This window comes from Mastigoproctus giganteus, chromosome 13, assembly GCF_048544385.1.
Source record: "Mastigoproctus giganteus isolate SK-2022 chromosome 13, ASM4854438v1, whole genome shotgun sequence".
NCBI classification, from domain to species: domain Eukaryota; kingdom Metazoa; phylum Arthropoda; class Arachnida; order Uropygi; family Thelyphonidae; genus Mastigoproctus; species Mastigoproctus giganteus.
Window position 1 is genome coordinate 31,912,714 of NC_143587.1, and position 21,532 is coordinate 31,934,245.

General features: G+C 36.8%; 1 protein-coding gene across 2 annotated transcripts in view; it reads left to right on the forward strand.

The window, feature by feature from the left end:
• LOC150075923 (death-associated protein 1-like) overlaps positions 1 to 16,676 on the forward strand; it is a 63,367-nt gene extending 46,691 nt beyond the window's left edge. For both annotated transcript variants that reach the window (XM_090387444.1, XM_090387445.1), the window contains exon 4: positions 15,668 to 16,676. In XM_090387444.1, coding sequence (XP_090243570.1) covers positions 15,668 to 15,784 — 117 coding nt within the window. In that variant the 3' untranslated portion in view covers positions 15,785 to 16,676. The remainder of the gene's footprint in view (positions 1 to 15,667) is intronic.
• Positions 16,677 to 21,532: the final 4,856 nt, after the last annotated feature.

Sequence of the window (21,532 nt, forward strand, 5' to 3'; positions counted from 1 at the left end):
AATTACACTGAAGCTGCTAAGTTAGCAACGCCCAAAAATAAATTTTAACTTGTTATTACTTAAACTAAACCGGAAACATCCAGCTCATGATAAAATTTTGACAACCTATTAATTATCAATTATTGCCACACCTTTCCACTACTTACAATAAAGCAATAACAATTCAGCATTTGAACTCAACTGACAAACCTCAGCACACATTCATTTTGTCAAGGCTGCAGTCATATATAACAGCAGAATATACATACAAAAGGAAAGTAAAAATCCATCAAGATTTCCATCCAGTCTATTACACACAAAACAAATATACACTTATTCTTCTGCCATTCTAGAAGTAAGCTATTAAGCCAATCACATTTCGAACCAAATCCAAGTTCTATCTTGCAAGGCTCCCAACATACATAATTGACTACAGCCATGACCAATATACAAAGCTAACTAAATTACAGTCTGAGGTCAAACCAAAAATATAATTGCAGTCTAAGTTCTAAAACTAACTGAATATACACCTATAGTGCAAGTCAAAATATGTGTCCTGCCCCACTAGAACTGGGACCACAGTGAGAAACAAATCCAACCCGTTGATCTCATGATCATCCTCACCCTTATTCAACAACATATACCAACAATTCAACACCCATAATATACAATATGGGATATAACTAAACATAAACCATATACACCAAAATATCAAGTTATCTACATTATATACCCAGTGGGATAATAACATGACTGTTATTATGAAATGTCCCAAAATGAAAAGTTTATAAACTGCAGAACAGTCCCAATCATCTAATTTCAAAGGAAACTCAGAACTTAAATTTACATAACAATTACATTGATTAGATGTTGAACAGTCTCTAAAAAGCTGCATTTGCACATCGGAGAGACAGCCAAACTCAAAAAAAAATAACTTTGAGTTTAAACTGCCATGTCTGGACAACAACAACAACAAGGTCAAGTTTTATCTGTGGTACTACAGATCAACTTGTAGCTATTGTAGGTGTCAGTGCTTTTCAACACTAACTATCCCATCCTATTTTTTTTATTCTCTGTTTTGACTGGCCAGCTCCACATTCATCCATTTTAGCATTCTCCTTCTACAATATTTTCTTAATGATATGTATGTATGCATGCGTGCATGGCTTCTGTGATTTTTGCTTTTAAGGTATTCCTTAATTCAAGTGTATTTACCCTCACTCTGCAATCTGACCAATTAATAGTTGCCATATAGTGCCTTAAACTGTTAAAGTCTCTTCTTCTGAAATTAAAACCCATGCCTTTAATATTAATAAAGGCATATCATGCAAGAAAGCAAGCTTAAACAGCATCAGCCAAAAAATACAAGAAAAACCAACCCATTTCACCCATCCATTCGCACCAAATGTTTATCCAGTTCTTCCTTAAATTTATTTAAGCTATCAGCTTCCACAATGACCGATGGAAGTTTGTTCCAACAATCAGCTACCCGCTGGCTAAAAGCAAATTTCTGCACATCTATTCTACAGCTGTCTTTCCTCAATTTGAGTTTATGCCCCCTCAGGTTTGTAATCTGAGCAAGGGGAAGAATCTCATCAGCATTGAGCCTCCTCAAACCATTCAAGGCCTTATACACCTCAATCAGATCACCTTGCAGGTGCCTAATCTCCAGATGCTTAAATTTGCAGAACTTTAGCCTTTCTTAGTAAGAGAAACCCTTTGTTCTGCTCACCAATCTCATTCTTCTTCTCTCCTTCTCTGTACTCATTCCAGTAGCTCTACATCTTTCCTAAAATGAGGCCTCCAGACCTGTATGCAGTACTCAAGGTGTGGCCTGACCATTGCCTTATACAAAGGGATAATCTCCTCCTTATTATTGCTTGCAAAATTCCTTAAGACCCCATTAGCTGCTCTGGCAGCATGTCTGCACTGCTCAGAAAACTTCATATCTGACTGAACAATTACCACCAGGTCTTTTTCATTCTCTACTACCTTGTGTACAGTACTTCACAGTTGGTACATTAATCTGGGGGTTACTACTACCCATATGCAGTACTTTGCATTTGTCAATGTTAAACTTCATTTGCCACCTCATTTGCCCAACTTTTCTAGATTTTTTTTGCAGTAGCATATTGTCATTACTGTCATTAACAACCCTGCCCTGCCAACCTTTCTGTCATCTGCAAACTTAGAAATTAAGCCTGATATACCTTCATCAGTATTATTGATAAATATAGAAAACAACAATGGGCCAACACCTAACCCTGGGGAACTCCACTAATAACATTTAGTCCACTAAGTGCAGTGTCCATTGAATACCACTCTGTCTTCTCCCACTCATTTAACTACTGCAACATCTTTCTTCATCTTCCAGCTGAAAACTGTGTGATCACTACCTACTAATGGTTCCTGTATTTTAAGCCTTTGTTTGTTTGTTATTTGGTTTTTAGGAGCATTAGCAACTAAGGCCATATTGCTCCGGGAAATGTGGTGGTCATTCCCTGACCTTTCCGCATCCTCCGTATTTGGTGGTGACAGGCTCGAACCCCGGTCTAATCAAGAAGCGTGTGCTACGCACTGCTGCTCCTTCTCACCTGGATTTTAAGCCTATGATGTCATCTAATTTGTTAGTAATAATGGTGTAAAGCAGCATTTCCTAAACTGGGGTCCACACATGTACACTTGCAGGTCCATAGACCAGTTCCAGGGGTCCGCAAAACGTTCAGAAAGTATCAAGTAATGTGTTCATATTTCTTAAAAAATATACTGATAGAATCGCAATGAATTTCATTATAGAACATTACTTATTTTCGATACAATTAGTATATATAATTGTATACATATTTCAAATTATTTATGTATAGCAAATTTATGATAAATAAAGTTATTATTATATATATCTGTATAAAAATAAGAATAAAGTTGAGTTGTTTCCCACATAAAACTTTGAATTTTCTTTTCAGAAAACCCAGTGTGCGCGCACACACACACACACACACACCACACACACCCACCACACTCACTCACTCACTCACTCACTCACTCACTCACTCACCCACCCACCCACCCACCCACCCAAACCGGGATCCACAAACTTGTTTTGATGTTTGGTGGGGTCCATAAATCTCAGTAGTTTGGGAACCACTGATGTAAAGAATATTCTCACCCCCAGTATTTTCTCTAACTGGTACAAATAATGATCATCTCGTTTATTTAAAAATATTTTTCCCTAAGGTGAGTTTCCCTCATACTTATTCCGATCAATCAATCTGTGGCAGCTCAAAGTCATCCGTAATAAGACATTTGTGCTTGCTTGCTTGCCCATTACATCTGCATGTAGAGACTCTCATCATACTCTTCACAATCTTCTGATCAGTATATTACTCCCACTCTCATTATACCTTTGCTTCCAACTAACTTACACCACAGTTTCTATACTCGCATTCACGACTTGATACTCAGCAAAAGCTCTTTTTGTGCTCGGGCTGCTTTTGATAAGAAACATAACATTATGTCAGCATTAGTTTTCCTAACCAGGAGTTCCAATTCAGTCATTTTATTGACAACATACTCCTGACATTACTGTAGACACAGTTAAAACTAAGTATTTTTTTATAGTTTACCACCCTGACACACCTTTTGAAGTTATCTAGGCTTGTTTCCCTATCTTTATAATCCAGCACATTTGAAATGTTGCTGCTCTCAGAACATCTTAGCATTAGTAGAGGCATATGATGCAAGAAAGCAAGTTTATTCAGCATCAGCCAAAAAAAAAAAAAAAACCCCACTCCCATTTCACTCCTCCGTTCATTCGAAATAATTGTCCAGCTGAGCCTTAAATTTATTTAGGCTATCAATTTAGGCACCCGGGGTGGATGGGATCTATCCAGTTATATTAAAGGAGGCAGAAATGGAAGTAAGTAAACCCTTAGCCATAATTATGAGAGCTTCCTTGGACTCAGGGGAGGTACCCACAGACTGGAGATGTGCAAATGTCACCTCAATTCACAAAGGAGGATCAAAGGCTGACACAAGTAATTATAGACCTGTGAGTTTAACTTCTGTTCCAGGAAAATTAATGGAGGCACTAGTTAAAGAAGCACTGCAGGATCATCTAGACAAGACTTCAGCTATAACTCGGACACAGCATGGTTTTGTTAAGGGGAAGTCATGCCTGACCAATTTGATTGGATACTATGATGCAGTCACAAAGGAACTGGATGCAGGGATTAACTTTGATATTATATACTTGGATCTTAGAAAGGCTTTTGATACTGTTGCACATGGAAGACTGCTGCACAAATTGGAGCAGTGTGGCATTGGAGGCAAATTGCTGCTGTGGATAAAGGGGTGGTTGAGGGGGAGAAGACAGAGTGGTAATCAATGGACACTGCTCGTCATGGACTAATGTTATTAGTGGAGTCCCTCAGGGCTGGGTCCATTATTGTTTTCTGTATTCATAAATGATATTGATGAGGGTATATCAAGCTTAATGTCGAAGTTTGCAGATGATACAAAGGTAGGCAGGTTGTCAAGGACACTACTGACACTATGCTGCTGCAACAGGATCTGGAAAGGTTGAGCAGATGGGCTGAGAGGTGGCAAATGAAGTTTAACATTGACAAATGTAAAGTACTACACATGGGAAACAGCAACCTCATAGCAACGTATCAACTCTGTGGTACTACACTGACAGTGGTAGAGAATGAAAGGGACCTGGGGGTGGTTGTGCAGGCAGATATGAAGTTCTCTGAGCAGTGCAGACGGGCTGCAAGAGTAGCTCATGGTGTATTGTCAATGATATATAGGAATTTTTCTAGCAGGGATAAGGAGGTGATTATTCCCTTGTATAAGGCAATGGTCAGGCCACACCTAGAGTACTGTATACAGGTCTGGAGGTCTCATGTTAAGAAGGATGTAGAGCTGTTGGAACGAGTGCAGAACAGGGCAACAATGTTATTGAATGGAACAAAGGGGTGCTCTTACGAAGAAAGGCTTAAGTTTTGCAAATTACAGTGTCTGGAGACTAGGCACCAGCGAGGTGATCTGATAGAGGTGTATAAGACCTTGAATGGTTTGAGCATGCTCAATGCTGATGGGATTCTTCCTCTCGCTCAGAATAATCACCTGAGAGGGCATAAATTCAAGTTGAGGAATGACAGATGTAGGATAGACGTGCGGAAATTTGCCTTTAGCCAGCAGGTGGGTGGTTGGTTGGTGGAACAGACTTCCATCCCTTGTCGTGGAAGTTGATAGCCCAAATAAGTTTAAGGCTCAGTTGGACAGGTATTTTGAACGAACAGAGGGGTGAAGTGGAAGTGTTTTTTTTTTTTTTTTTTTTTTTTTTTTGCTGATGCTGCATAAGCTTGCTTTCTTGCATCAAATGCCTCTACTAATGCTAACTTCCACAACAAGGGATGGAAGTCTGTTCCACAACAACTACCCACTGGCTAAAGGCAAATTTCTGCACATCTATCCTACATCTGTCTTTCCTCAGTTTGAATTTATGCTCTCTCAGGTGATTATTCTGAGCAAGAGGAAGAATCCCATCAGCATTGAGCATGCTCAAACCATTCAAGGCTTTATACACCTCTATCAGATCACCTCACTGGTGCCTAGTCTCCAGACACTGTAATTTGCAAAACTTACGCCTTTCTTCGTAAGAGAAACCCTTTTTTGTTCCATTCACTAATCTTATTGCCCTTCTCTGTACTCGTTCCAGCAGCTCTACATCTTTCTTGAAATTAGGCCTCCAGATCTGTATACAGTACTCAAGGTGTGGCCTGACCATTGCCTTATACAACGGAATAATCACCTCCTTATCTCTGCTAGAAAAATTCCTGTATATCATTGACAAGACACCATGAGCTACTCTTGCAGCCTGTCTGCACTGCTCAGAAAACTTCATATCTGCCTGCACAATTACCCCCAGGTCCTTTTCATTCTCTACCACTGTCAGTGTAGTACCACCGAGTTGATACATTACTCTGGGGTTACTGTTTCCCACATGTAGTACTTTACATTTGTCAATGTTAAACTTCATTTCCCACCTCTCAGCCCATCTGCTCAACCTTTCCAGATCCTGTTGCAGCAGCATACTGTCAGTAGTGTCCTTAACAACCCTGCCAACCTTTGTATCATCATCAATATCATTTATAAATACAGAAAACAACAATGAACCCTGAGGGACCCCACTAATAACATTAGTACACGATGAGCAGTGTTCACTCTCTGTCTTCTCTCCCTCTTGCCAACTTGCCAACATTGGCTGTTGTGGCAACAAACAGAAATTCTTGATTACCCAAGCATTACTTTGACCCATTACTTAGGTTCTATATTACCCTTCTTTCCCTTACTTTCAGTTTTTCTGAACCCTTAAGGTATCAGCATTGATACTGTCAAAAATCCTTGCACTACCTTTATTCAGATGAATATCATTTCTACAAAATAGATTCCTTCTACCTATAAATGTAGGTCATGCTTATAAAAATTCTTCCCTTAGAGTCTTGCCAGTTCCCTCAAGTCTTGAGTTAATCCACAGCATATCCTGCCTATCCTGTCTGGGGAGAATTGCAGACACAGATGCATGCACATTCTAACCTAGTTCATGGCATTTTTTCCAGCATGGTCCTGTATTTATCTAACAAATGGTCGGGTCTTTTTCCTTTAATATCATTATTCCCTACTTGAATAATAATGCTCTGTTTACCTCATTTAAACTTTGACAATCTGTTGGTAACATCACTGATTGTTGCTCCCAGCAAACACACCCTGTTTCTGGTCTACCTATTTTTATTACAAAAAATGTTACCCATTTCTCTGACAATAGTCTCCCAAGAAAACTAATCACCTTTAATCAGAGCAGTGTGCACTTGACTGTTCTTATCCGAGACCCGAATAGGGGGTGCATCACTTGAGAGGTCTTGAGATACTTGAATCTCTGATGAGCTCCCAGTTGTATTTGTTTCTAGGGCAAGCACTCGTTTCTTCAGAGACTCAAATTCTTCTTGTATTGCACCAAGTTCTAATTTGAGATCAGTACACTCCTTACTTTGGTGCAAAGAAAAGAATCATCAGTTGAGCTATGTCTGTCTACTAGACCAGCCTTAGAATACATGCCACAGACTATACAAATGACAAACTCATGACTTACACTGAAAATGCCCACAAGCATTTCCATCTGGGTCATGATTGTACCTTAGACTTTGTATTGTAAGTGGATCTTGTATCAGACATTATTAAGGCAAAATTTAAAATTTTGAAAGATTACAAAATTTAAATTTACAGTATATTACAGAAATTAACCTATTAACTAAACTTTTAACCACTAATGAAATTAAATATAAGTTGCTGAATAAAATTTACAAAGTTCCCACCAAAATATGAATAACAATAACTTTATACATATTTAACTAAATATAAAACTAATCCCTATGTGATTATATGAATTCAAACTATATATTAACTACAGTTTAGTATATTAAGGGAAAAAACTCCCTCAAACTTATTTCAAAAACTAACCTGCTGTGTGGTTCCAAAATGCACACTCACTGTCTACAATTAGGTGCAGCAATGTGCTGTACATCTGCACTGGTTAACACACAACCAATGATCCAAATGGAAGAATAATGCATTTCTGTCACTTAAACAAATATAATTTATTGAATTTAGCTAGCTTAAGTTACAGAATTAGAAATTTAAATGTTAACAAGGCCATATGTTACAATTTCTCTCTTCATTACTTTAATTCAGTAGCTATGTGTATGGATCTTCAGAAGCTGCTAGCACTGTAGTAGTAGTAGTAGTAGTTAGTATTGGCAAATGGTGCAAGAAAGCGAGCTTATATAGCATCAGCCCAAAAAAAAAAAAAAAAAAAATAAGCCCACAATTTACCCACCCGTACCTTCCAAAACTTTGTCTACTTCTACCTTGAATTTATTCAACCCATCCATTTCCACAATAACAGATAGAAGCCTGTTTCTACAATCAGCCAATGTGACTTCATCTATCCTGCAACCATTCTTCCTTAACTTGAATTTCTACCCCCTCATGTGTGTAGTCTCAGCAAGTGAAAGAATACCATTAACATTCAGCTTACTCAGTCCCTTCAAGGCTTTAAACACCTCAATCAGATCTCTCCAATTCCTGTTCTCAAGATGCTGCAATTTTCAGAACTGAGGCCTTTCTAGGTTAAGAGCAATCTTTTGTCCCCTTCAACAATATGGTTGCCTTTTCTGCACCCATTCTAGCAGATCTACATCCTTCCTAAAGTGAGGCCTCCAGACCTGTATACAGTACTCAAGATGTGGCCTAGCCATGGCCTTATACAAATGGATAATCACCTTCTTATCCCTGCTAGAAAGGTTTCTGTATATCATTGACAAACCCCCACGAGCTGTCTTGGCAGACGTCTACTGCTCATATCTGACTTGATAAAAAAAGACTGTGGTACTACACTCTTTTTTTAATAAATCTAAGTGTAGTACCACACATTTGATAAGTTACTCTAGTGTTACTACTACCCATGTGCAGTACCTTGCATTTGTCAATGTTAAACTTCAACTGCCATTTCTCAGCCCATCAACAGAATTTTCCTAGATCTTGTTGCAGTAGCTCACCCTGATGACTATCATTGACCACCCTGCCAACCTTTGTATTTTCTGTAAACTTGGACATTAAGCCTGATATACCCTCATTAATATCATTGATAAATATTGAAATCAGCAATGGACGCAGCACTGAACCTTGGGGAACTCCACTAATAACATTAGTCCACGAAGAGCAGTGCTCATTGATAACTACTCTGTCTTCCACTTAACCATCCCTTTATCCATAGCAGTAACTTGCTCTTAATGCCACATTGCTGCAGTTTGTACAGCAATCTTTTATGTGCCACAGTATCAAAAGCCTTCCTGAAATCCAAGTATATGATGTCAAAAATTTTTTTTTTTTTTTTTTCCATCCAGTTCCTTGGTCACTGCATCATAGTAATCTATGAGATTGGTTATACAAGACTGACCCTTGACAAATTCATGCTTTGATTGCAGTATAATTGCATGCCTGCTCAAATGTTCCCGCATTACTTCTTTAACCAGTGATTCCATTATTTTCCTTGGCAGAGATGTTAAGCTAACAGGTCCGTAATTATTCACGTTACCTTTTCATCCCCCCTTATGAATTGGGGATATATTTGCAATTCTCCAGTCCACAGGGACCTCCCCTGAATCCAAGGATGCTATCATAATTATGGCTAAGGGTTAGCTTACCTCCTTTGCTGCTTCACTTAATATAATTGGATAGATTCCATCTGCTTCGGGTGCCTTTTTTATGTCCATCCTCAATTTCTCATCCACTTTCCTTTCAGTTATCACACACTCGTTTAGCTCCTTGTTAGAGTTTGATAAACCCCTGACATTCTCTTCCCTAAAGAATTCCTTCTGTGAATGTATATGCAAAATACCTATTCAGTTTGTCATTCAACTCGGTTCAATTCAACCAGAGCAGGGTCATCAACAGGTTGCAGACAAATTGAATAGGTATTTTGCAGTTTTTATTTGCATTCTTTGCCAGAGACTTCTTATAATCTGCCTTAGTTTGCCTAACCTCCGTTGTGATTTGATTACACACTAATTTATATCTACCATAAGCTTCTGTATCACTTGATGATTTATAAACATCCCATGCACTTTTCTTCTCTGCCATGTGTCTCAATAGTTCATCTGACATCCATTTAGGTCTAAGCCTTGAACAGTATTTCTCTGTTGGTATGAAAAGCCTAGTAGCTTCTTTGATTACTTCCCATTTAGAATTTTCTGTTGGTAACATCATCAGTTGGTCTCACTCCAGACAATTTAAAAACTGTCTTAGACCTCTAGTCACCCTTATAAAATCAAAAGCCTTTCACATTATTACACTGTGATTGCTGCCACATAGTGGGTCTTTTGCCTGCAGATTCTTAATGCATGAAGAATCACTGCTGATAACCAGATCAAGAGTATTGCTTTCGCTTGTTGCCACTCTAATATGATGCTGTAGAAAACAGTCATTCGAGAAATCAACAAAAGTCTTGTGTGCATGTGAGTGACCAACTCACAAATTCCATTCAACATCTGGAAAGTTAAAATACACCATTATGAGACATTCGGATTTGTTTTCCCATTGTAATTCCCTATATAGCTGTTTGGTATACTCATCAGTCATTAGGCCTATAACACACTACTACCCTCACTTTTGTTTTCCCAGTGCTTATATCACACCAAACTGACTCAACATTGCACTCATCATCCATGTCAACTGGAATGCACTGCCTTAGATTTAATATTCTTCTTAACTAAGAGCATAACCCTCTACCTCTCCTGTCCTGTCTGTCCTTCCTGTGTACATTGTACTCCTCATATTCAAATTCAACATCATTTATGTCTGAGTGACATGACGATTCTGCTATTCCTACAGTATCTGCATTCAACGACTTAATCAGTACTTCAAATTCATCAAATTTATTTACAGTGCTTCTAGCATTAGTGTACATGCAAGTATACATGCATGTGTTCTTACTCTTAGTTATCTTAACACAGCCCAGCCCATGTATTCATTTGTTCCATGATGACCCACAGCAGAGCCTGAAATCCCAGACACCTTGCTTTCCAGGCTGCTGCATGTACCAATAATAGCAGTGAAAGAATCACTTTCACTTCTGCTTGTGGCTCTAGTAAACTATTAGTCTGTGTATTCCTCCCCCCCCCAGGTTAGTAGTTTTCCGACACACCTATCACTCTCTCAATAGCATCAGCAAATATTCTTGCACCCCTTCTATTCAAGTTTATCCTATCCCTGTAAAAGCAGTCTCTCCTGTTAACAAACACAGACCATGCTGAGAAAAATTCTACCCCATGAACTTTGCACATTCCCTCCAGTGCCAAATTGCTTGACAATGCTCTCAACATATACCCCCTCCTACCGTGTCTTAGTTGCAGACACTTTCAAATTAAATTCTAACTCCCAACTTTTTGCCAACATTACCCTGTGCTTGTTAAGTCCTCAGATCTCTTACTCTTGATATCAGTAGTGCCAACGTGTACAATAATATCACTTTTTGTGCCCTTAAAAAAAAGAATTTGAGGAGAAACTGTTATGTATAAAAATTTAAGATTATTGTTCTTGCCCTTGTGGGTAGCACAGTTGGCATACACCATCCTCCTCACACCAGGTAAAAAAAATCGAAGTTTGAATCCTGTCAATAACAAGAGGAATTTTTATCAGTCTTTTCCATAACATGGCTGAGTTAGTCAGTCTTAGGCAAGGTTAGCATGGTTTTTTCACAGAAACTGTTCTTTTTTTGTTCAGCAAACAGCAAATTGACTACAGAACAAATTTACCGACTTGTTATATATGTTGCTGATGCACTTAAAATCCTACAACATTATTTTCATTCTTGAATAGCTACTCCATATCAAAATGACTCCCAATTCCTTTTGTGATTGAATTTTTGGTATTGGAGCAGCATTTAGAAGTGGTTCTAATGCTTGTGGGATGGGTTTTGATGAGAAAATGTTCTCCATGGATATCAGAGTAGATTGATTTGGAAATTAGAGGTATTAGGGTAGTGCTGGAAATTCTTTTATTCACCTGTTAATTTGGTTAGTGATGCTAGTGCTGTGTTGAATGGTAAAATTCCTGCTTGTAGCTTGATGTCATGAGCATATATGATCCAATCCTGTTTGTAGACCAAGAAAGGAATCATTATTGCTGTAAAGAGAACACCAGAATGAAGTTTTGACTAAACACTCTCTTCAGACATGCCAGTTGCTATTTCGTGTGAGATGGTCTTTCTAAATTCCTGTAAACAAGTGTTCTCTTGGAAAGGAGGGCATCTGGAAACCAGGCCTGTTGCTCAGAAAATCAAAGCAGTCTTATACCAATTAGCATATGGACATGGCATGAAATGCTGTGAGTATCTAAGTACATGACTGAAAAAAAAACTTGTTTCTTTGGTCTCAAGTTTCTTGAGTGATTTGTTGTAGTTATGTTGATTATGGTTGATTTTTCATATATTTCATCATATCTACTGGGGACAATCAGGGTGGATTTAGTAGCTGGTGGGTGGTAGCAGCAGTAGTTCTTTCTCAAATGTTTAGTGGTGTTTGAAGCACAGGGCCCTATACTTGCTAGGAAGGTTGACTGCTGATTCTTTAGAAGTGGTTGGATGGAATACCTGTTTCATTTAGTATAGTGGAAAAAATGGTTTGCAAGACGTCTGTTATGTACATTGAAGAATGGGTTATTGATGAACACACTTAAAACATTTAATGATAACTCGTTGGTTGCTATCATTGCGTATGCGCGCGCGCTCGCTCTCTCTCTCTCTCTCTCTCTCTCTCTCTCTTGTGTGTGTGTGTGTGTGTGTGTGTGTGTGTGTGTGTGTGTGTGTGTGTGTGTGTGTGTGTGTGTGTGTGTGTGTGTGTGTGTGTGTGTGTGTGTGTGTGTGTGTGTGAGCGTGAGTGTGAGCATTGGTACATATCAGTTGTTCCTTGGAAATATGGGTTGTAACTAGGATTTCTATGGGATGACTGCAGTTAAAATTAGACATTTCTGCAAGAGCAAATGGCTGAGTGGAAAATCTGGCAAAAAAAAAGCCAGGCAGTTTCTTTGAGGCAGTGTTCATCATCACCCAAATTTAGTTGCATTTGGTGTAAAGTCAGAGTATAAACTAATCCTTCTGACCATCTGGTATTTTCCTCAATACTTTCATACATCCTGTTAGATTTTTAACCACGGTTACGGTAAGGCATTTTTCCTCTAATGCTTGCTTGACACCATTGATTCCCCTTCCTGTTGGTAGTATCTACCTCTGATCCTATTTCTTATTCATTTTTGCTTCAAATGCTTGGTTAGCTAATCTCTTTTCTTCCTACATATCCCATCTTAAATTTGCTTCACTTATTCAATGTGAGTGGGTGTTAATTACCCCAGGGTGGTTGTTGTTGTTGTTGTTGTTGTTTTGTATTTTCTCATTGGTAATATGGCCTTGTCATTACTTCCATCCATTAGTTTTACTTTTCTTAAAACTCATTTCAAAAAATTGTACTATCTGATCAGTCTTACTCATCTTTCAAATTCTTAGCTTGTCAGTTAAAACTGCTAACTAAAAATAGTTAAAGATAATCTAGGTTACCTTGCCATGAGAAGCATATGAGGAAAAGAATTGCCAATCTGTTTATACATGGTTGCACACTGTGCACAATTGTATTATTTATTATTTTTTTGCTGCAGTTAACTTTATCTTGATTTCTTATCAACTTAGTTTTGATTCCGCATTTTTGGAATTTAAGCTTTATCATCAATTGTATGTATCTTAACTACACAACTACAGATGTCGCTATCCAGAAGATACCTTCAACCAGGAAGGTGACCATCCTCCCACCACAGTATTTAATATATTAATTGCAGAAATTCATATAATAACCATAGTTGAAATAACCATTACCATCTCCTGGACATTCAGCTACAAGTGGTATCTCCATTCCAGTTGACTGGTCTTTTAGTAGTTTAACTTATTTCTTTCAAGTAGTCAATACAAAGGAAAAATCTAAATGTTCAAATTGGAAATAAGCAATTCCTTGAAACACAGTAGAAGTCACAGAGTGACAAATCTGAAAAATACAATAGATGTTCCAACATTTCTTATCTGAATTTAAGAATTCAGTTGTCATTCATGCCATATGGTGGTTTTATTGTGAAGACAAATCATCCCCTTTCTGTCAAGAAACCTCGATAAACAGATGGGAATAAATTCTGTTTGCTCATAAAAAATAGGAAATAAACAGCCCACGTATGTTTGAGAGTGATTTAATTCATTTGACTGCAGAAATTGTCTCCAAAAGAAGCATTTTTTTGCTGAACAAAGAGTTAATAAGTACTAGAAGAGGCAGATCAGTAGCAAAACACAGGTAAAAAAGTAGTTGATAATATGTCTGACTTGTACATTGTAGCATAGCACTCCTACCTTATTGCAGAATATATCTCTTTAACCTATTTCAATAACAGTGCTTGTACTATGAATTCTCATGATTTAGCTGTGTGGCTTGCATATAGGCTGTCATAAGACTTCCTGTTTTGTACTTAATGGTGGGAGAAACAACTGAATTTAAAAAAAAAAGTGTGGTGTTCAGTCAAAATATTTTAATCACCTATCTAATAGCAGATATTCTCCTCTTGCTGCCAGTATTCTTGCCACATCGCAAGGAATGGACTCTGTAAAGTATCGAACATTGCAGGAGGTGCATTATATGTTGTACCGTGTCTCCAGGATTGCATCCTGTAGACTGGTGATCTGCAAAACTCTGTGGTGAAGGATCGAAACGCTGGATCTCACAATTCATATAATCCCAGAAATGGTCTCTGGAATTCTTATCTGGCAAATTTGGTGGCTGAGATAGCACCTGGAAGTCACTTTCGTGTTCAGTGAACCACTGGTGAACAATACTGGCAACATAGCAGGGTGCATTATCTTGTCATATGGATCACATTTCATGAACCTGCAGTATCACATTTACTGGCTGAGAAATGTGCTACCAGCGAGGAGGAATAGCATTGCCAAAAAAAGTGTGGTCATAATTTAACTGGACAGTGTGGATAGTCATTTAAACAAATTTACTTCGAGGAGTACAGAAATTAGCTAAAAGACAAAAGTAGGTGTTTATAACACAACTTTTAAGCCTATTTTAACTTAGAGAGCTAGATATGAATTAATATAATATGATTTTTGATAAAATAATTTATCAAAAATTTAAATCTTCAGAAATGCAAGTTTTAAGAAAAATAGATGGAACTAACAGTTGGAAGCATTGGCAAGGCTCATTACAGATGAAGTATCTTGGCAACAAATATCAAAATGCAAGTGAAGCAAACTTAAGATGGTATGAGCATGTAGAAAGGATGGAAGTAGATAGATTAGCTGGCTATTCTACGCTTGAAGTAAAAATAAATGTGAAATAGGTCCAGAGGTGGCTCAATAGATTCAAGCATTCATTTAATTTTTATTAAAAAGCAGCCCCTAGCCAGAAACTAGCAACTCTGCTGTATACATACTACGCACATATTATATATAAATGATCATAAATTACAAGCCAAGAGAATTCAAGTAGTCATTCTCAATCAGCATATCACATGTCCAGATAACAAATCACATGACACATTATAAAAAAATGTCCGAAATATAATCTGTGGCACAAGGAACCACTGGACAAAAGCATATGGCATAATGAGCCATATAGCATAAAAGAAGAAACATAGCACAAGGATTCATGATCTTATAAAGTCAACAGGCACCTCCGTGGCCATGTGGGCAGGAGCAGCAGTGCGTAGCACATGCTTCTTGATTAGACTGGGATTCGAGCCCGTGACCACCAAATACAGAGGATGCGGAAAGGTCAGGGAATTGCCACAGCATATCCCCGGAGCAATATGGCCTTAGTTGCTAATGCTCCTAAAAACCAAATAACAACAACAACCTAATTTTTTCAGTTTTTTTTTTTTTTTTATATACAATTTTCCTCCTCCATCACTGTCATTGCCAATATGCAACTACTGGATTATTACCTCAGTTATCTACTGTTTGATTCTTCAATAAATAATAGTTACAAAAATATTTCAATTATTAACTGTGAATATATTTTACTTTTCTCCATAGGGTGATGCTGATTTTCCAACAGAAGCAGTTCAGGCTTTCCATAATAAACCTATGCCTTCACATGACTTCCGACCTACATCAAGCAAGCCATCAGTTATCCATCAGCCCCGAAAATAGTTACTAATTGTTATGGATAGTTCTTTACACAACTCTCTTGAGGCTTAATCTGCTCTAAATGTATCTCTTTTTTAGATAATGGTTGAAAGATATATATCCTTTAATGTCTATATTCATTTATCTTTTCACCATGTCCCATTTTATTGCACATAACTAAATGTCATTCTTATTCTAAATACAATATAGAAAACAATGTGTCTTGCAAACAAATTTTTAAAATGCTGACAGTGATATTTGATCTAAGTTTTATTTAGAAAAAATGTTTTCGAGTTGTGAATTGCACTGGTCTGTTTTATTTGTTGTCTTGCTATTTTAGAAAATCTTATTGAAGTAACTTAAAATACTTGTACAATTGTAACTCAATTTTTAGTTAAACAAAACAATTTATGGTAAGCACTGTGATCTATTAAAACAGCTGGTTCATATATGCCAAAAAGTCATGGTACAAAACTAAATATGCCTAACTGTTGTTGTTGTTGGGAAATCTTTATTTTGTAGACTGTATAAAGATTTTCATGCATTTACTTTATTGAACTGTTAAATTCCAAACATATTTTTCAGATTAAGTGCAAAATATATAAATGCACTCTGTTAGGATATATTTTAAGTATATTCTAAGCTTCTAGATGATCAAAATTAATAATGCCAATAGAAATCCTGCCTTAAAGCATAAAGGTCTTTCAAAAAATTTAATAAATTTATGCTCAAAAAAAAAAAAAATTTTTGCTTGAGCTGGTTGCTGTGACTTCCCATTTGAAGCAATTGAGCCAGTTTCTATTTTGTTCCTATAACTGAATCTGATTTGAAATATGTTTTTTTATAACTTTTTGCTCAGTAGGCATTATTTTTTCTGGTGATTGGTTGACCCTGTGCTAAGATATTTTATAAGTATTAAAAAAAAAAAAGTATATAAAACGTTTACTGCCCTTTTGCAGATTTTTAATTTTCTTGTTTTTCTTTTTTTTTTATTGACCCGGTTCATGAAACTGGTGAAAGATACAACAAAATGTTTAAAACTGAGAGGAAGTTGTATATTTGCTTTAATGGGACCATAAATTTATTATTATCTTTATTATTCAACATCTCTGTATAAAGCATGTAAAGAACTAAACAAGAAGTGATCGACTTTCAGAAGCATGGAATAAATGATGTTAAGAATGAAATGGCTTGTTGTTTTTTTGCTTTCTTTGTTTTGTGTTTTGTTCAGCTTTTTATATTCTTTTAGTTTTAGATGTGTAATAGTGAAACCAATACTTTTTTTAAAGTCAAGATTTAACTTGATCACACCATTTCATTTAATAGTGAAATAATGTGACTTCATAAGTAAGTTCACAAATTGTGTTTTATTATGGGTCGATTTATTATGAGATGTGGTTGATTTCCGTTTAAATGAAGTAAATACCTTCAGCTATAATATTTGGTGGAAAACTGATTTGTGATATGAATAACTGTAGTTGCTGAAGTGAATTAAGTTTGACAATAATAGTTTTATTATTATTATTTTCTTCATCCTAAGTAGATAAGTCCTTGCAAGCATATTTAAGATTTAAGTGCCACATATAGAAATATGATACTCACATGCAAATCGAATTAATACACACATGAAATATGCAATTAAAATGTAAATTGAATGATTTTAATGAAGAAACTCTGCTCTGAGTAGTGTAGGAACCATGTATATTAAACAATAGCTGCCACTCCTACTGAAAGTTTACCAGAAGGGTAAGCTGAATAACAGCACTGAACTAAATATAGCGTTTGACAGAGAGGATTTCTGGTTCCATGTGCCTACATCATGCAGAGTGGGGTTTCTTCATTCAGTATTACATTTTAAATGTAAAGTGTTGAATTAGGAAATTAATAAATAAATAAATTTCTTTTAATACTCACCACAATCATCTGCATCCAGAAGAGTACAATTTCATTGCAACTGCTTAAAACAGACAATATACCAGTAACATACTTGTGGCAGTATATGGATTTTAACTTGAAACTTTCATACACTGATCATTCCTTTATTTTGTGGAAAGAAAAAAGGTCATGTTATAATGTACAAATATATATATATATATATATACACAGTGGATTCCGGTTATTTGGGCCACCGGTTAATCAGGTGGCCGTTCAGCTGTTTATTTGGGACAAATCTTAAAAAACAGAACCCAATCGAGAAAATAGCCAGAGTTTACTTTGCTTAATTGGAACAAAATGCCGTTTAATCGGGGCAGGAGACCGCAGCACAGAAGATTACCCCACGATTGTCTCCAACCAAACTACGTGGTACGGTCGGATTTCTGGAGGTCACAACCATAAAACAAAAACAATTAGCAGTCACATGTTTATTGGGCTTTTCTGTTAGTGCAATCTATCATAAACGGATAGTAAACGCGATCTTATTGAATTTGCGATAATACTGACAGCTGGAATTCTGGGTTATGGTAAAATGTGTTTACACTTCCATGGAATCTTCAATCATATAAAAAAAATAATTTTCAGAATCTTCTCTTTATTCCTATTTTTAAAGCTTTGTAACTTGTTACTCCATTCTCACTTGCACGTATTGTGTTATTTGCAATTTGTGTGTGCCGTGTTTTTTGTTATTGATTGCTTATCTTTTTACTGTTTTAAATTTTAACCCCCACCCACAAATGTCAGTGAACAGAAATGTCAACTAGTTTAGTTAGTATGTACATATTACAGTATGTATTAATTATTCCGATTATCACGTATATTCCAAATTTCACGTATCATTTAATTTTTTAATTGGTAAGGTAATAAAGGGTAAATTTGTGCTTAATATGTCTTTACTTTTATAGCCTCTGGATAATATTCCTCCTATTTTTGCTAATTAGAATCACTGTTTAATAGAATTAAAATTCAATTCACAAACGTGATCACAATGACCGGCGCTTACTACACATTGTATAGTGAACGGTACTTTACTATGGTGAGTTCGTCGTAACGTGATTTGATTGTACAATGAACTAATTGTAAAGGGGGGGGTACATTGTATTTTTAACTATTCACGTGAAACTTCGGATAATTGGGGCAGCCGCTTAATTGGGTCAAAATGCACTAGTCCCAATGTGTCCCAAATAACCGGAATCGACTGTATATAGGAATGTGTACCTAATAAAAAAAAAAAAAAAAAAAAAAATGGTTAAAAAAAATTGGGAGAAGAAATTCCAAAATGTCGTGGACTCCCTCTCCCCATGTTCAGGAGCTGAGGTGATTCCAGCACTTTATTATGAACTATAAGGCATCATGTCATTATTAAATTAAATACAGTAAATTCCCACTTAACTAAATCACCAAGTGATGCACTCCTGATTTGGGCCTCAGAACAGAATAACCAAGTGCAAGCTACTCTGGTTCAAAAGGACTTAGTTCTATTAGGAGACTCCACACGGATTGTCAGATTTTAAGGGGGGAAGATAAAGAGAATATTATTCATGTGGGGACTAATGATATTAAGCACACACAATCTCACGATTCGTTAGGCAAATATAGGACCATGCTGAAGAAATGCCATGAGTTAGGTCGCAATGTCTGTGTCTGCAATTCTGCCCAGACCCGATAGGAGGAATTATATGCTGGAAGCCTTGTGGATTAACTCAAGACTGGAAGGACTCTGCAAGGCTTTTGGGGAGAAATTTTTATCAGCTTAGCCTGCACTTGTAGGCAGAAGGAATCTGTTTTGTAGACACGGGATACATTTAAACAAAGGTGGTGGTAGTGCATGAATTTTTGCCAGTATTTTTGAGGATACCTTAAAGGTTCGGGGAAACTGCTAGTTTGGAGGAGCAGAGGTAATATAGATATGCATTTATCTGATAATATTGGTCAGAGAAATGCTAGCAAATACCTCAAAAGTCTGTGTTTGTTACCACAACAGAATATATTAACAAGATGTTCTGAGGGCAGAAACGTTTCAAATGAGCGGTTAGTTAATGCCAGGGAAGCAAGCTTAAATAACTATAAGAAGTGTCTGGGTAGTTAACTATATAAGAACACTAAAAAACACTAAATATTAACTATATAAGAACACTTGAAACAGTTCTGTAGAACTTTCAAAAGATTGCAGGTTGCACTTAGCTTCAATAACATAGCACGCTGTATTGCAAAAGGCTTACTGATGTTCTATAGTCTAACCATACATATACACCATAACTAAAAATTGGCAAGAAGATCCAATCAGAGTAAATTCGTTATTCCTTTTATTTTTCAGTTTTTCCACCTTATCCGTGCAATCATTCCAACAAATTTTCAGATATTATCAGCTATGTAAGTAATATGGGAAAAGAAATGTACCTGTCTATCAATTAGGATCCCTAAATATTTTATCGTTTCAGACTGGAGATAACCTCCACCTCAAGAAACCACCGAAATCACTGAAACGTAACCTTTCAATAACAGTTTTACTTTATGTTGTGGACACAGACAAAATCCTTATTGCCTAAATCAAAGTTCTTAAAGCTATCATTCTAAGAAAGTCCATGGTCATCCGTTCCACCGTATATCGGCTCGAACAAGATGGGGCAGCTTACATTCACCACAACCATCGGTAAGGTGTGGGCACCTCCCACATTGGCCCGGCGCCTGCTGTTCTGACCAGAGCTCACTCTTGGAACACCTTAACTACATCATTCCGTGAAAAACCCAAAAGAGTCGTATTGTCCGTAATAATGCCACCCTTCAACAGGTACACGACAATTCCCCTTTCGAAGTACAGAAAGCACGCCTTGCCCATGTCGATCAAATATTACTTATGGATTGCACGAATTTGCAGTATCACATTTATCAGTTTTCACCGCTGTCGGAAGTTCTTCTCTGCCAGTTAGGAACAGCCGATTGGCAAAATGCGGGAGTGATCATAATATTTTGACGGGACTGTGTGTATATAACGAGGATACGCACAGGGTAATGAGACAGAGCTACGTCAGTTTTTTTTCATAACATGAAGGAAATTAACACTGCACTTTTAGAGATTTTTTTAATTACAAATTTAGCAATATCTTCAAATGACATTTTTCGCACAAATCTCTTCTCAAGGGTGAACATGAGTTCTCGTAATTAGCCAAATTCAACAATGATTAATCAGGACATTTTATCTTTGAGAAAGGGTGCTCCCTTTCAAATTATTTTCCAAGATGGCAAGCTATATTCTTTAAGCATGTAAATCGCTCTGCCATCCAAAAAAAAAAATTACTCAAGGTAATTTTGATAACTCATCTATCATAGAATATGACAGCCATAAATATGCATCTAACAAAGGACTTAAAACAAAAGTGACTAGAGCCTACTAGGACCTAAATCCAGCTCTGCCCTCCACCAAAAAATGTAGTACATTAGAGCTAATAGTTGTTATACTTATGTTTTTGTTTGTCTACCATTCATATATTATTATAGTATCATTCATATAAACTGCACCACAGCATCTTTATGCTTTCTCCAATTTAACCTATGGCTATTCTTGGAATTTTCCTATTCCTGTTAGTACAGAAGGAACTTTTCTGCACTTTCCCATCCTCCAAACTATCAGTGCAACATCGGTTTCGAGTGGGAGTTACATGTCTGTTTGTTTTTTTAATTCACAATATATTATACTACCACCGCATTCCTTAGTTGACTCCGCATATTTAAATTACCCTTGAAGTACACTGAAAGGACAGAATTCATGGAACAACTTATTCCTGGGCAACGCAATGCTGTCACTCCACTCGCTAGTGGATGATGGCGCCTCCGTAG